This window comes from Heterocephalus glaber, unplaced genomic scaffold (assembly GCF_053883595.1).
Source record: "Heterocephalus glaber isolate CG9 unplaced genomic scaffold, H.glaber_assembly_v1.0 deba00000594, whole genome shotgun sequence".
Classification (NCBI taxonomy): domain Eukaryota; kingdom Metazoa; phylum Chordata; class Mammalia; order Rodentia; family Bathyergidae; genus Heterocephalus; species Heterocephalus glaber.
This window is the reverse complement of record NW_028258151.1, coordinates 10,770,798-10,785,919: the sequence shown is the minus strand read 5'-3', so window position 1 is coordinate 10,785,919 and position 15,122 is coordinate 10,770,798. Positions and strand designations below refer to the sequence as shown.

The window sequence follows — 15,122 nt, the reverse complement described above, 5'->3', positions numbered from 1 at the left end:
TATTTTCAGTCATTAAATGACTGACTGTGGTATTGGGGCTTGAACCCAGGGCCTCTGCACTGAGCTACATCCCCAGCTTTTAAATTTTTTTTTTTTTTTGAGACAAGGTCTCACTAAATTGCCTAGGCAGGACTCGAACTTTCGATCCTCCTGTTTCAGCTCCCCAAGTGCTGGGATTACAGGCCTGCTATGGAGTACCTGGCTTGCCTCAGAGTCTGTTCTAAGCAGGTCACCATGCCATCTCTTTCCCTGTGTTCATCCTCACAACTCTGCAAAGTAACTATTGCTACTATCACTTCATAATAAGGAAATCAAGGCTTGGAGAGTTGAAACAACTCAGCAAAGACTACCATATACCATGTTTCCATTCTCCGCTGTCCCTGACACCTCTCAGACTCGGCCTGTCATAGCCTTGCTATTCCCCTTGGAGGCTGATCTCTATGGTCTGTATGATCCAAGCTCCTCTGCCTTCTGGCTTCCAGTTAGGTCAGGCCTCTGGGGGACACTGGTGGGATCCAGAAGGGCAGTGCTGCTCTTTCAGACCTACTGAGTTCTAGGAGGTGCTGCATTCCTCAGCCACAGCTGGGGGCAGGGCTCTCCCATGGCTGCACTCTTCCTCCCAAGGTCCAGTAAGACCACTGCCTTCTGCTGCCCCTTCAAGCCCAAGAGTGATAGGCAGGCTGGTTCCTCTTGTAGGCAGGTGAGGCATCTTAGCCATACCCACAGCTCTGCGAAGAGCCTCCTCATAAAGCCAGGTATGATGGTGCCTGTAATCCCAGCACTTAGGAGGCTGCAGCAAAACTGCTGGGAATGGAGGTCAGTGTGGGCTACATAGTAAGACCTTGCCTCAAAACAAAACAAAACAATAAAAAGAAGTCCGCTCATAAAACTGTCTTCAATTAAACCCACTGAGTGTGCCAACTGTTCCTGCAGCTACAGAATGGGATTTGAATCACATGGGTCTCCCTGCAGTGCTGCTTTTCACTGCAATACCTGCAGGGTCTGAGTCTGGGCAAAGTGCTGAGGATTAGAAAGGAGGGCAGCAGGGATCACAAGTCATTCCTAAAAGGTAAACTGGAGTTCACTGGGTAAGAGAGTGAGGACAAGGACAAGCAGCAGCAGGTTCAAAGTCCCCAAGCAGGAGAAAGTGTCTTACTAATCAGGCAGTCAGGCAGAGGGCTCAGGCAGGAGAGTAATGATGGCTGAGGGTTTCTATGCTTTGATGATAATCACATCCCTCTCTATCCTGTCTCACATGGGGAGGTTTAACCAAAGAACTGGCAAGAGTCCAAGCAAGAGAAAAATAACCTACTCTCTATCTTCACCCGACCCCCATCACAGGAGACAAGCTCAATACCGAACTTAATATACGAGTTCACTCACAGCACACAGCCTCCCTGCCCTACCTAACACAAAGCACCTCACACTTCGTACTGAGGATGCCTGGCCCTTCCAGCCTCTGGGCTTCTGTGAGTGTTATATGAGATACCTGTTTTCACTTTCCTCGGTACTGCTGGCGAGGGAACCCAAGGCCTCACTCATTGCTGGGGAGGTGCTCTAAGACTGAGCTAAACCCCCAACCTTTTCTACTTTATTTGGAGGCAGACAGGGTCTTGCCAAGTTGCCGAGGCTGGTCTTGCACTTGCAATCCTCCTGCCTCAGCCTTCCAAGTAGCTGGGATTCCACCACTGCATGCATCTTTCAGGACTCACCTCAAGTGTCTGCTCACCTGTAAGTATTTTAGCCATCCATGGTGCTTCTCTTGTATGTATAACTCCACAACAGTACTCTCATAGCACAAAACATGCACCCTACCTACTTGTTTGCGTATCTACCAGCTGACTCAGCTTTGAGCATCTACAACCAGGTACCATGGGAAAGTAACAGTGCAGAGGTGACTGCTTGCCATTTGGAGGCAGGCTGCCTAGATCCAAATTCTAAATTCTGTCCCAAATAACAGGTCACTCTGGCAAGTTATTGACCTTTCTGGACCTCAGTTTCATGATCTATGAAATGGCAATAATAACAACATCTACCCCACAGAATGAAGTGAGTTACACAAAACAATGCCTGTCACATACTAAACCCTCAATAACTGTTATATATCGGTGTAACCCTTATTTCCTGTATAAAAAGCATATATTTGTTGAGTAAGTTTTCCACTTCTTATTTCTCTGTGCAGATACAAAATTCTGCTTAAACCATGAAAACCCCAAAAGACTCTTCGTCTCTAAACACACAGTCTCAGGCCACACAGCAGTGTCTGGGTCCCTGGCAGGCTGCCCTCAGGGTGCCCATGAGACTGTAATGGAGCTGAAATCTTCCCCTCCCCTCATGACAGCGCAGGCCTGAGCCATCCTGAGCAATGCACTCTCCCTGCTGCCGCGGCGGTGCTGGCATAGCCAAACTGCCCCACGGCTGGTCACACAAAAGAGCAGTGCTGAGCAATTACACATGGCGCCCCCAACACTCAAAACTGGTAATAAATGACTTAGTTATTGATTTATGTGTTCACTTACTTTTTGGATGAGACAAAACATTGTTTTGGTTCTCTTGTTTTATTTTTATTGGTATATGTTTGCAGCACATAATGATCACATTCTCCTTGGGGAGCTGGTAAATGTACATAATACATCTTAATTCTTTTTACTTTGCCTATGCTACACTTTTTATTGATATTTTGGAGCATACTCTTTCCACTTATTTTTTTAACAAGTAAAAACAATCTGCTGTGCTATGCCCCAGCAGGAGCCTTGTACTCATCATGTTTACTAGGTCTCTTGATTTCACCATTTTCTCTCATGCCTGATTTGAGGGAGCAAGAAATATAAACATGCATATATACATATATATATAAATATAACTACAGAGCTTGGGTGTAGTTGCTATACCATGTGGCTTGTGTAAGTACATTTGCACAACATGAAACCACCTAACAACACATTCCTCAGAACACATCACCAAGCAACACATTACTACACTCATGTTACAAGTGGTGAGTGATAAATACAACCTTTTCCATGAGGGGATTCAGTGCCATGCCATTGCTATTGCCTGGTCCCTGAGTTTATCATTCTCCTGGCCTTCCAACAATCTCCACGTGTGCCTGAAAAACACTTACCCCTACAGAAGAGCAGCTCTGTTTTAATAATTTACAAAAACTCTTTATCAAGTTAATTCTTGATGGCTCCCCTAACTGGCACAAGAAACAACAGTATGCTACAGATGTAGCTCAGTGGTACTGTGCTTTCCTAGTACGTGCAAGGCCCTGGGTATAAGCCCCAGCACTGGGAGAAAATTCTAAACAAGAAATGACAGTAACAGGCTCCCCACACAGTAAGGAATCACACAGATACCTTTTTTCAGACTAAAGCAAATGTAAAATTATTGCAGTCATGAAACACTTTTTTAAGTTTTACAATGGAATTTTATAAATCTTAAGTCCTTAACTATCACAACCTTGGTTAATAAGTCCATGTGCCAGAGCCTCCCCTCCAAAAAAAACCAGCACACACAGGACAATGTGCTTAAGAAGGGAGCAGGGGGTGGAGAGCAGCTCCTGAGTGAGCACCAGGTTTCTCAGGAAAGGCAACACCACAGCCAACCGAGACCCAGGCACCTGGCTAGGAGAGACAATGTCGCTGCCTAGACAACCTGCAAGTCACACCTGAGAGCCATCCAGAGTCCCCTGGGATAGCTGCAAGGGGAAGTGCAGGCCTCCAAGAGCCTTCCAGAGGGGTTCAGCCACAAGCACAAACCCCAGCCCCATGTCCCCTCACTGCTTCTCCCATCCTGACCCTTGTCAGCTCTGTTGCTGCATCACTGATCTTGTCACTGCTGCACACCAGCTTGCTGATGCTATGGCCCTGAGCCTCTTTCTCGATCCCAGCTCCAGGCGCTGGGAACTCACCAGTTTTTATATAGATTTGCTGACAGTGCCCAACTCTGACACCCCTGGCACCTTCCAGGAGCCCACCTGCTGCCTCACATGCGCAGGAGCCATGCTGGGATAACAACAGGGTAACTTAGGTGTCTCATTTTTCTTTCTTTTTGCAGTACTGGGGATCAAACTCAGGGCCTCGCACATGCTAGGCAAGGGCTCTTACCACTGAGCCACATCCCCAGCAATTAAGGTAATTTCATCTGAAAAACTTTCTGAGCCAATACAACGACCATACCACTTGACAATGTGTGTAACATCTAACAAAAGACACCTCCTCTCTACTTACAGGGCTCCTGGCCGAAGATCCTTGAACAGAGTGATAAAACTCAGGCTGGACGCGGCTGTTCTTCTTGATCTTCCGCTTCCTGGCGGAAGCTTCCTGCTCACTCTGGTGACAAGCCTCCTCTGTGGGCTTCACCTCTTCCAGGCGGGCAGCTGTAGCCGCTAAAACTCGTCTTCTGATATGCCGAGGGCTGGCTCTGAATCCCTGTGGTGGAAACACAGAATAAATCCAGATTTGTACAGAGTCAGTCTGGATGTCTCTGACTCTAGCTAGCTACCTAAAGTCACTGTGCTCAATAAGATCATTTATATCCACAAAGGGAGCATGTAGGACACCCAGTGCACACATGCAAGATTTGTTCACAAGCACTCTGTAAAGCACCTCAGGACTTCAGGGCTCCAAGTTTTTCTACATTAAAAAAATGTCCTTAGCCAGTAAAATGACACGTTCTAAACTAGGCACTCTAGGAGGCTGAGGCAGGAGAATTCCAAATTTGAGCCCAACGTGGGCAAGCTAGCCACCTAGTGACAACTTGTTTCAAAATTTTAAAAAAAATTTTAAAGTAAAGAGGGCTATGGATGTAGCTCAGTGTGACAGCTTGGTTTAAATCTCAAGTACTGCAAGAGAGAGAGAAAAAGGAAGGAAGAAAAGTAAGTAGGGCCTTAATACAGTGAAAAAGAAGAAAGGTGGGCACCCTGCTTTGCTTGAGTATCAAGTAGGCAGTGTGGAAAGAAGGGAGGACTGAGGAGCAGAACAATCATTCCAGGGTAAAGTTCCACTCGATATTCCCAGAAGCTGACTCTTTTTGAGAGAAGGAAAGCAGAGATATAAAGTATAAGATAAAACACCATTAAGGGAAGAGGCACAACCCAAATGGAGGCCAGGTGGTGGACCACAGGGCACAGGCTGTGAACCAGATAGGTTTGGGTCCAAATGCTGACTTGGGAGCTAGCGCTATACAATTTGTTAAACATTTCTGAGTCCTACAGGTTAGAACACCTATAAAATCAACCTTCTAGGGCCAGGGATTTAGCTCAGTGGTTTCGCCTCCTGCTGCACAAGCGCAAGGACCCGAGTTTGATCCCTGGTACCAAAAAAAAAAAAAAAAAAAAAAAAAATCAACCTTCTACTCACTAGGCTTTTAAGTTTAAATTAGTTAATACATGTAAAATTCCAAGCACAGTATACGTGGGGGGAAAAAAACACCAAGTGCTTCACATTTCCCTTCTGAGGAAGGACAACTCATTAGACAATGGTAACAAGTTCAGCAAACAGTTTTGGATAACCTCTGTCCTTGTGTAGCTTACAATTTATTGGGGGCGAAAAGTTTAACACCAAGTTCACAAACACATGGGAATGTGAAATTAGGGGTGAGAGTGGACAGCTCAGGACTCAACGCTACCAGGTCTCAGAGAAGGAAACAATGAACAGAGGCAAGAAGAGCCTATACTGGGATTCGTTGAGTGGGTGGCATTGGAAGAATGAACAGAATTAATGTTCCAGGAAAAGGGAACAACATTTAAGGAATGAATGAGATAACAGATAGATGGATGGAATATTTATACAGCAACAAGAAACACTACTTGCTGATGTACCAGGACGAGAGTACAAACAACGATAGTGAAAATTAAGGGGGCAATAAATGCTCCAGAAAGGGCTTGAGTTCGTAGGTCTTCTGAATTTTAAAAGAAGTGTAAAAAGTTCTAAAGGTTGCAGGAAGAGCACAAAGAAAGGGGAGTGAGCATTTCAGAGGGAAAAGCAGCATGAGAAGAGGCCTGAGCAGATTCTGTGAGACACTGAAGATTACTGTGTGCAGGGTTTTTCCCTGATTGGGACCTGACCCTGGGCTCGCGCCTCACTGAGGAGACCTGGCACACAGGCTGAAGGGTATGAAAAGGGGAGGGAAACAGTAGAGGGCAACCCACAGAGTCAAAAGTAGCTCTGAGGGGAACAGAAGTCAGGAAGGAGGAAACAAAAATAGAGATGACAAAACTGAGGTCACTGCTGGGCTCTTTCTCTCCATTTCCAAACACGTTAGCCTGCTCCATAGTCCCTAAAGATCCCCATATGTCAGCCAGGAGGTGCTACAGCAGCTGCCAGAGAAGAGGATTAGGAAAAAAGGGAGCTGGAGCCAACTGCAAAGCCATGTTCTAGGCCAGAGTCTGGACCAGACACGTCAGAACTAACACCCACACTGGCCACTCTCAAGCACGCACACACCTTCCCTTCCTTCAAACTAGCACAGCTGAGGGTGAGCTAGAGTCAGCCTAACCACTAGGAGGCAGCAGCTGCCATAGCCCCACATTCATTCCAGTCACAAATGTGTGTGCTGATAGAACAAATCATTTGATAATGTAGTTAGTAGTTTCTGTAGTGGAGTGAGTCAAGTACATTTCTTTGGAAAGAATGTAGGTTCTCCTCTTTTGGGTCCAAATTTTTCTTAATTTGTATTATTACAAATTATAGTCTACAAATATTTGCACATTACCAGCAGCCTACAAATTCTAGGAACATTTAGTGTGGAAAACTGCATGAAGAAAAAAAGATTAAAACATGTAGTACAGCTATTCTGGAAAGCAGAAACCCATAGAATCCATATCCCTATATCTACCCTAGGAAAATTCCACCAAAATGTCCAGGAGATGGTCAGTGAAGAATTATTTATGATACCAAAGCTGGGAAACAAATCAATCTTTCCTAAACTTTAGCTTCTTTCCAGATCTGCACACTGAAGACCTCTGTGACTTCTGTTCTATTCGAATTCACTGGTACCACTTCAAAACAGCTCTTTAAAAGCACTGTAGTGTGGTACACAGACTTTGCAACCAGAGAGTCTGGGCATAGTGCAGCCTCTATCATTTCTAATTGTGTGCTCTTGGATAGTTACTTTAAAACAATACTTCATAAGGTTGTTGAGAAGAATGAATGAATGGATTTATGTGGAGTACTTAGTACATACGTGCTAGCCATATTGCTATGTGTATTTCTTGTGTGAATAAATATATTCTTGAACAAAATTAGATATAAAGAGGAAAATGAATCACCTGGTGTACCTTGCTGACAGGCACTGTGAGGTACAGGCCATCAGGAGAGTTCCTTCCTCTACAGAACCCCAGGTGTTACTCTCCAGGGTCACACTACTGGCCCCAACTACCAGCTCTTACAACTCACCAGGTACGCGATCCCGGCTAGTTACTTCCTTGTACCCCAGTGTGTTAGTCTATCAAAAGCATGTAATACTCTACCTTTTTCCCAGAATGATGGTGGTGTTTAAATGAGACAGTCTGCACTAAACACTTAGAACAATACATAGCACATAAAGAGTAATTAACCAATTATCATCATTATTACTACTTTCTAGATCTTAAAGCAGCAATTTACATATCAACAGTTCAGAGATATGATTACAAATACTATAAACAATACAGTCATCGTTGGACAGTCACTTTTTAAAATTTCCCTGAATCACTACATAGAATTACAGCCCTTTAGTTTATGATACTAATCTGTTCTAAATGCTATAATAATTTAAAAAAAAAAAAAAGCCACATTTAACACAAGGAAATTTTATTTTAAAACAGTAGGTGGTGCTATAAGCGCTCACAGGTGTTGACAAGATTTGATAGTGTTAAATAAATTTCTCTCTCTATTCATTGGGATAACATACCCTTCAACCATTAGGTCATGGACACTTGGGAATTTCTCAGACTCCTCACATTTTTATCCCAGCCTGATTTATCAGCACTGTCTGGATAATAACTTACCAAGATGTATAGTGTTGGGGGGGTGGGGGGGTGAGCACTACTTAAGATCTACTCCCTCAGATTATCTACACGCATAATACAATATTATTAACTATAGGTACAAAATTGTAAAAGATCTCTAGAATGTATGCATCTGGCATAAACAATTCCCCCTTTCCACCTCCCATCAGTCCCTAGTGACCACCATTCCACTGTCTGACTCTATGAAACTGTTTCAGACTCTTCATACAGTAGAACCATGCAGTACCTGTCTTTCTGTGAATGGGTCACTTCATTTAGCACAATGTCCCCCAGGTTCATCCGTGCTGCATACAGGAGGATTTCTTTTTTAAAGCTAGTAAGATCCCATTGCATGTATATACTACATTTTCTTTATCCAGTTGACTGTTAACTGACATTAGGTTGTTTCCATATCTTAGCTATTGTAAGGAATGCTGCAATAAAGATGAGACAGCATATGTCAAGCTTCTGATTTCAATGATTTTAGATACATACCAGAAATGGGACTGAGTATCATACGGTGACTCTATTTTTAATTTTTTGAGGAACCACCTGTTCTATACTTTTTTCCATAGTTGCTACACTATTTTACACTTCCACCAACAGTGTACAAATTGTCCATATCCTTGACACCACTTTTTTATGATATCTAACCTGATAGGTATGAAATGATGTCTATGACGTCTTGTTGATGAGTGATGTCTTGACATATATTTAAACCAAGGTGCTCCATAGACGGCTCTAGATCTGGCCTCTTAATAACTCAAAAGGGTCATTAGTAAGCATATGGCCAGCCCTCAAGGAATTAATGTCTTTGTGCCTGGACTCTGAGTATTAAGTAGAGGCTGAAAAAATCAGCAGGAATTCATTCATTCCAGTGGCGACACCAAGGCCCTTTGATGGTGCCTAGTTTTGTCTGTTATAGTCAGACTTTCATAGTTCTACCATATATTTGTAATTGATCCTCTTTTGCTTTAAGTCAAAATCAGATTCTGTTGCAGGCAAACAAAAACTGCCTATTACATATACCTTCTGTTACCCTTTCAAATGGTTAGCTACTTTCCTTGAGGGATAAATACTCAAGACTTTACCAGACTGTTTGGTTGTATAGACTGGCACAAAAAGGGAGCAAGTATTAATAGCATTTATTTCTTGAGTGTCACTGGGGTCCTACACCTAATAATATACCCACTTTAAGGACAAACAAACTGAGGCTTTTAAGGGATAAGTAAGGGCAGAATCTGCAATCAGAAGAGGCCAGACCAAGACCAAGGTTTATCCTATGCCAACCAGTGCCTTTCATCATTGAGCACTCACACGGAGATGATGTGACAATACTGCATTGCTAACTGTCTATGTAATATATTCACAGGGCTGATTAAAATGAGAAAAGTTCTATAAACAATGTAGATACATGAGACAAAAATTGACAAAAAATGTTTTCAGGTAAGAATTACTGTTATATAAGACTGAACTATCATCAAGTGTACTGAAATAGCTAAACAAATGGAAACAACACAGGTACCACTGGGCATTTCTACAGAATTGCTTTTGTTACTGCTATATCTGAAAAACTAAGATGCAAAGGATACAAGGCATAAATCTACCATATACAAATATTATGAGCTTAATAATCTCATTTCTAAAGCATATAATACCCCATAAAAACTCAGAGGCTGTCCTCGTCCCAGGCTAGACATAAGGTATCCATCAGAAGTGCTTTGAACCCATGTATCAAGTTAAAAAGAAGGGCCAGGGACGTAGTTCAGTGGTGCCACCGCCTGCCTGGCAAGCACAAGGTCCTGAGTTCAATCCCCGGTACCAGAAAAAAAAAAGAACGATGAGGCAGATTTGGGTGGGGGAAAACTATGTCTTTATCTTCACTGGCCTCTAATTGAAATTTAGCATTAAGTTCAATTATGAATGTAGGCTATAAGCCTGGTATTATTAGCAGTATTTGTGACAAAATACTTTTGCCAGCAAAAGTAATCACAGTATTTAAATATTAAATTGTACTGGCTGCAGACATCTTGAAATAACATTTATACTCATTATTTCAAGATCACAGTAGTTAGTAAATCTTCCACTAGCTCTTCTTGTTTAATGCATCAAGAAAGTACACATATCGCTCTGTTAAAATGGTTTTAATAATTTATAATTAATTTCAGTATATTATGGTTTCCTTTATAATTCTACGTATTTTATTTTATAGGATGAGTCCATGGGCTTCATCATTCTGCCAAAGGAGTTGGATACAGAAAATCTCAAAAAATTCCACAAAGGGCTGAAGATTTAGCTCAGGGGTTCTGCCGCCTGCCTCACAAGCACAAGGTCCCGAGTTCAATCACCAGTACAAAAAAAAATCCATAAGGAGTTTCTGACAAACACTTCTAGCTGCTCACAAAACCCTGAATTTGCCTGTTTTTTAGGGGCACAAGCAATACACTATTTCCCAGGCTCCCTTGGAGTTAGGTAAACCCATGTGACTGAGTTCTAATCAAAGAAACATGGACATAAATAATGTGTGCTGCTTCTAAACCTAGCACATAACACTTCCCACAGCCACTTCTCCACTCTCTTCTCCTCTTTTGTCTGAGAAGACTTTCACAGCAACCTCGAGAGTCACAGGCAATGCCTGGGACCATCAGACTGGGCCCCTGAAAAAATGTACAAAGGCCACTCCTCCTGTTTACCCATTTGTATCTAAATGAGCAACAAATATACTTCTGTTAAGCCACCTCAGGAGTTTTCATGACCTTGACTCATGCTTTATGAAGCTTTATGATGCATCAGAAGCATCTGGAAGGCTCAGTAGAACCCAGACTGCTTACCTCACCATCCCAAGAATGACTATGGTGAAATGACCAGGGCTGGGGATGTAGCTCAGTGATATAGCGCTTGCTCAGCATGCATGAGGCCTTGGCTTCAATTCCCAGCACTGAAGAAGAAACAAAGAAGAAAGGAGAAGAGGAGGAGGGAGCAAGAATGAGGAAGAAGGATCACCAGAAAGTAAGTGCTGGCAAGAATGTGGAGAAAAAGAAACCGCAGTACACTGTTGGTCAAAATGTAAATTAGTAAGCCACTATGGAAAACAGTATAGAGGCTCCTTGAGAAGTTAAAAAATAGAAGAACTATTACATAGTTTATAAATGCTACTACACTGGGTATGTGCATCTAAAAGAAAATAAATCAATCTGTCAAAATGACACCACACTCCGTTTACTGTAACATTCATAACAGGTAATGACTGAAACAACCTAGGTGTCCACCAACGGATAAATGGATAGAGAAAATGCGACGTATATACACAGTGGAGTGCCATTCAGCACTAAGAATGACATCCTGTCATGGGCAACAACAGGGACAGAACTGGACATCATTATGTGGAGTGAAACAAGACAGGCACAGGAAGACGTGCACTCCCTCATACAGGTATCCAAAAAGTTGATCTTACCAGAGCTGAAAACAGAATGGTGGTTACCAGAGGCTATGGAGGACAGAGAGTAGTGAGGGAGGAAAATATTGATCAGCGAGCACTACAGTTACAGTGAAACGGGAATGGAAGTCCTGGGGTGTACTGTCCAGCTGGGTGATATAGATAATAATGCACTGTACATTTCAAAAGGCTTTTAGACAGGATTCTGAATGTTCTTACCGTAACAAAACGCCAAACGTTTGAGGAGATATGTTAATGCAACATACACATGTATCAAAACACCAAGTTACTGCATTAATATGTGCAAATTGTTGAGGGGGGTGGGATGGCCTTCCACATGCTAAGGATGCACTCTACCACTGAGCCACACCCAGCTCCAATATGCACAGTTTTTGTGTCTTTATGTATCAATTTAAAATAGATTTAATTTTTAAAAAGACTGCTGAGCCCCACCCTTGAAGCTTCTGATTCAATTAAACCTGGAATGAGGCTGAGGCTTTGCGTTTCTAACAAGTCCTCCAGCTCTGACCCCCACTGTGCAGTCAGTGGGGTTGATGTTGGTCACAGCAACACTGGATCCCACTGTGCCATATGAGGGAGACCTTCACAATGAGAGTAATTTAGCTCTTTGCAGTTTTAAAAACCCCACGTTAAAAGACTGGTCCTGGGGCTGGGGATTTAGCTTAGTGGTTTCGCCGCCTGCTGTGCAAGTGCAAGGACCCGAGTTTGATCCCTGGTACCAAAAAAAAAAAAAAAAGACTGGTCCTGGATGCCACTCTGTCAGAAGAAAAAGATGAGAAAGTATCTAGAACTACCTTCTGTTTTCGGACAGCATGTATTCCCAGGCAAATAGGAGGTAACAGGATAAAATTACCTTTTTATTGTTTTTTCTAATAATTAATCATTCTTAGTATAGCTCATTCCTAGAGGTTCCCAGTGGTATGATGACAGCAAAAAATCTATTTTGGAAAAGTCTAAGGAACTGTATATGATAATAAGGTTTCACAGGTTAGCAACACAGTATTTCTTTTTTATTGACTAATAGTATATCAACTGCTGCTTTGTTCCACTGATCAGATCAGAAGCTTGGCAACCAGAGCCTTGATTTTTTTTTTTGTTACCTAGGATCAAACTCAGGACCTTGCACTTGTGAGGCAGGCAGCAGAACCACTAAGCTAAATCCCCAAAACTGTATTTTTTTTTTGGTACTGGAGATCAAACTCAGGACCTTGAGCTTGTGAGGCAGGCAGTGGCACCCCTGAGCTAAATCCCTGGCCCGAGCCTTGATTTTTTTTAAAAAACTGCAAATGCAATTCATAAATGGAAATCTTTTAGATCTCTTAGTGATGTCAATCACTCCCTCCTTGGACATAATGCCCTACTCAAGTCCCTACTACCATGGTATCCTACCCTGCAGTCACCGTAGTTGGATCTTGGCACCTGGGCCACTTGGCACAGTAGCTATAAAGAGAAAGATAGAGAGGGAGGGAGGAATTCTAGAGATCAGAGCTTTTCAAATTTTATATATATATTATAATATATATAATATATATATTATATATATATGAATGATGTGATCTCATTGGAATGGTACTGTTTTGTGACTAGAAGTGGTTAGAGGACTTTTTAATTATCTGAGAATGACCAGAAAAATTATAGGATCTACACAAAATTTTATGCAGAGTTGGGAGAAAACTAAACCTTCATATATATATATATGCCACCTACAGATCTTTAAAAAATGTAGCTTCTGATGCAATGAGTATGAGGCAGGGCTGAGATTCTTCATTTCTAACAAGTTCTCCTGGACTCCAACGCTCCAGGCCTGCAGACCAAGCTCTGAGTGACAACAATGACAGAGGAAATAGGGTGTGGCAAAGCTGTCTGGGGAAAAGAGCAGAGCCTGTCAATCACAGAAGATCCTGGGCACAGCCAGGAGTCATATGCAGACCTTCTCCGCGACCTCCCACAAGATGTGGACAGCAAAAAAGAAGAACAGACACCACGGGAGCTGGCATCATGAATTCCCACGACAGCCTGCCCCCATTTCTTAGGTGCAGCACGTGCTTTTATTTTTGCTTTTACCTTCTTTTTCTCTTGTTTAGTCCAAGTTCACTCTCCACTGGTTTCTCCCATACCCATTCACCCCTCACTTTTCAAATAAACTTTTTGGCAGCTTTTTTGGCTTAGTCTCCTCCAATTCCTTGTTCAAGGCAAGAAGGACCTGGAATACCTTTGATTATTGAGCCACTTCTAAAGGATAACAATGGAGCCAGGGATTTACCTCTGTGGTTCCGCTGCCTGATTCACAAGCACAAGGTCCTGAGTTCAATCCCTGGTACCAGAAAAAAAAAAAAAAGTTGGCTAAAGGATAACAATGATGCATGATTGGATGGAAGCTGTGTAGCCCTGGTATACGTGGAGAGGATCCAGGTACAGAAACCATAGGGAAGCAAATGACAGGAAGAGCAACAGCCAGTAGAGGCCCAAAATCTACAACCAGTGTCCAACTCTTACCTCTGTGAGACCCTAGTATGCATCTTTTCCTTAGATTTCCATTCAGTTATACATACAACGTGCCCTAAAATATAACATTCCCTTAGTCTGCCCTCAAATGAACCTAAGACACAAAACACAGTCTCCATGGTTGGGGTGGGGAAAAGAATAAAAGGAGATTCAGTTTCAAACTAATGCAGGTATAGCATCTTCTCCTTTAAAGAGCTTAACTGTTTTTAACTATAAATGTTAGATTAGCTGAAGCAGGGATCACAGGGTACACTCAGAAAATGACTACATTCTCCCATCTAGTTGATCTTTCAAATCCACAATGAGGGTTTAATTTTTTCCCAACCCTACATAAAATTTTGTGTAGATCTATAGTTTTTCCAGTCATTCTCAGATAATTAAAAAGTCTTCTAACCACTTCTAGTCACAAAATAGTACCATTCCAATGAGGTCATATCAACCCTGCTGGTTTCCTCTCAGACAGGGTTTTAAACGACTCCAAACTCTTTCAACATATATGCAAGAAATCCTCGTGCATCCTCTGCCCCCACAAATTCCAGGAGAGCAGATCTTTCCCAATGTAGTCACTTCTCATGTCACTGTTCAGTTACCACAGCTGGCCAGCCATGGTCTCTTTGCCACACAGACTCCGTGGACATAAACATACCCCCTATTGGTCCTCTGAAGATTGTTTTCATTAGAAAGGAAAAAACCAGGCTGGGGATTTAGCTCAGTGGCACTGCACCTGCCTCGCAAGCACGAAGTCCTGAGTTTGATCCCTGGTACCAGAAAAAAAAAAAAAAAAAACCCATGCCGAATGAAATATCAAAATTAAAAAAAAAAAAAAGAAGGAAAGAAAAAAACAGAAACAAAGTCTTTGTAAATGGGGAGAGGTGAAGGAGTTGAAGGGAGGGCAGGGGAATAGGGAAAAAATAAAAACCAAAATACATCATGCACAGGTACAAATTCCCAATGACGAATGTCATCATATTGTATATCTAAAATGTACCAAAAACTTAACAAATTTTAAAAAATGATTGTTCTCATTAGACTTAAGAAGGCTTGGGTTGGGACTCAATTGCAGCATAAGTAATTTTCTAATCTCTAACCCTGACCTGTTCAGTAGGGTAGCTACTAGCCACATGCAGCTTTTTTCATTTAAATTTTAATTAATTTAAATTAAATTAGAAA

At 42.3% G+C, this 15,122-nt stretch overlaps 1 protein-coding gene across 14 annotated transcripts in view; it reads right to left on the bottom strand.

Moving 5' to 3' along the window:
• Positions 1-15,122, bottom strand: part of Dst (dystonin) — a 456,427-nt gene that overhangs the window by 395,676 nt on the left and 45,629 nt on the right. For all 14 annotated transcript variants that reach the window (XM_087204914.1, XM_087204925.1, XM_087204898.1 and 11 more), the window contains exon 3: positions 4,230-4,430. In XM_087204914.1, the coding sequence (XP_087061040.1) occupies positions 4,230-4,430 (201 nt within the window). The remainder of the gene's footprint in view (positions 1-4,229; positions 4,431-15,122) is intronic.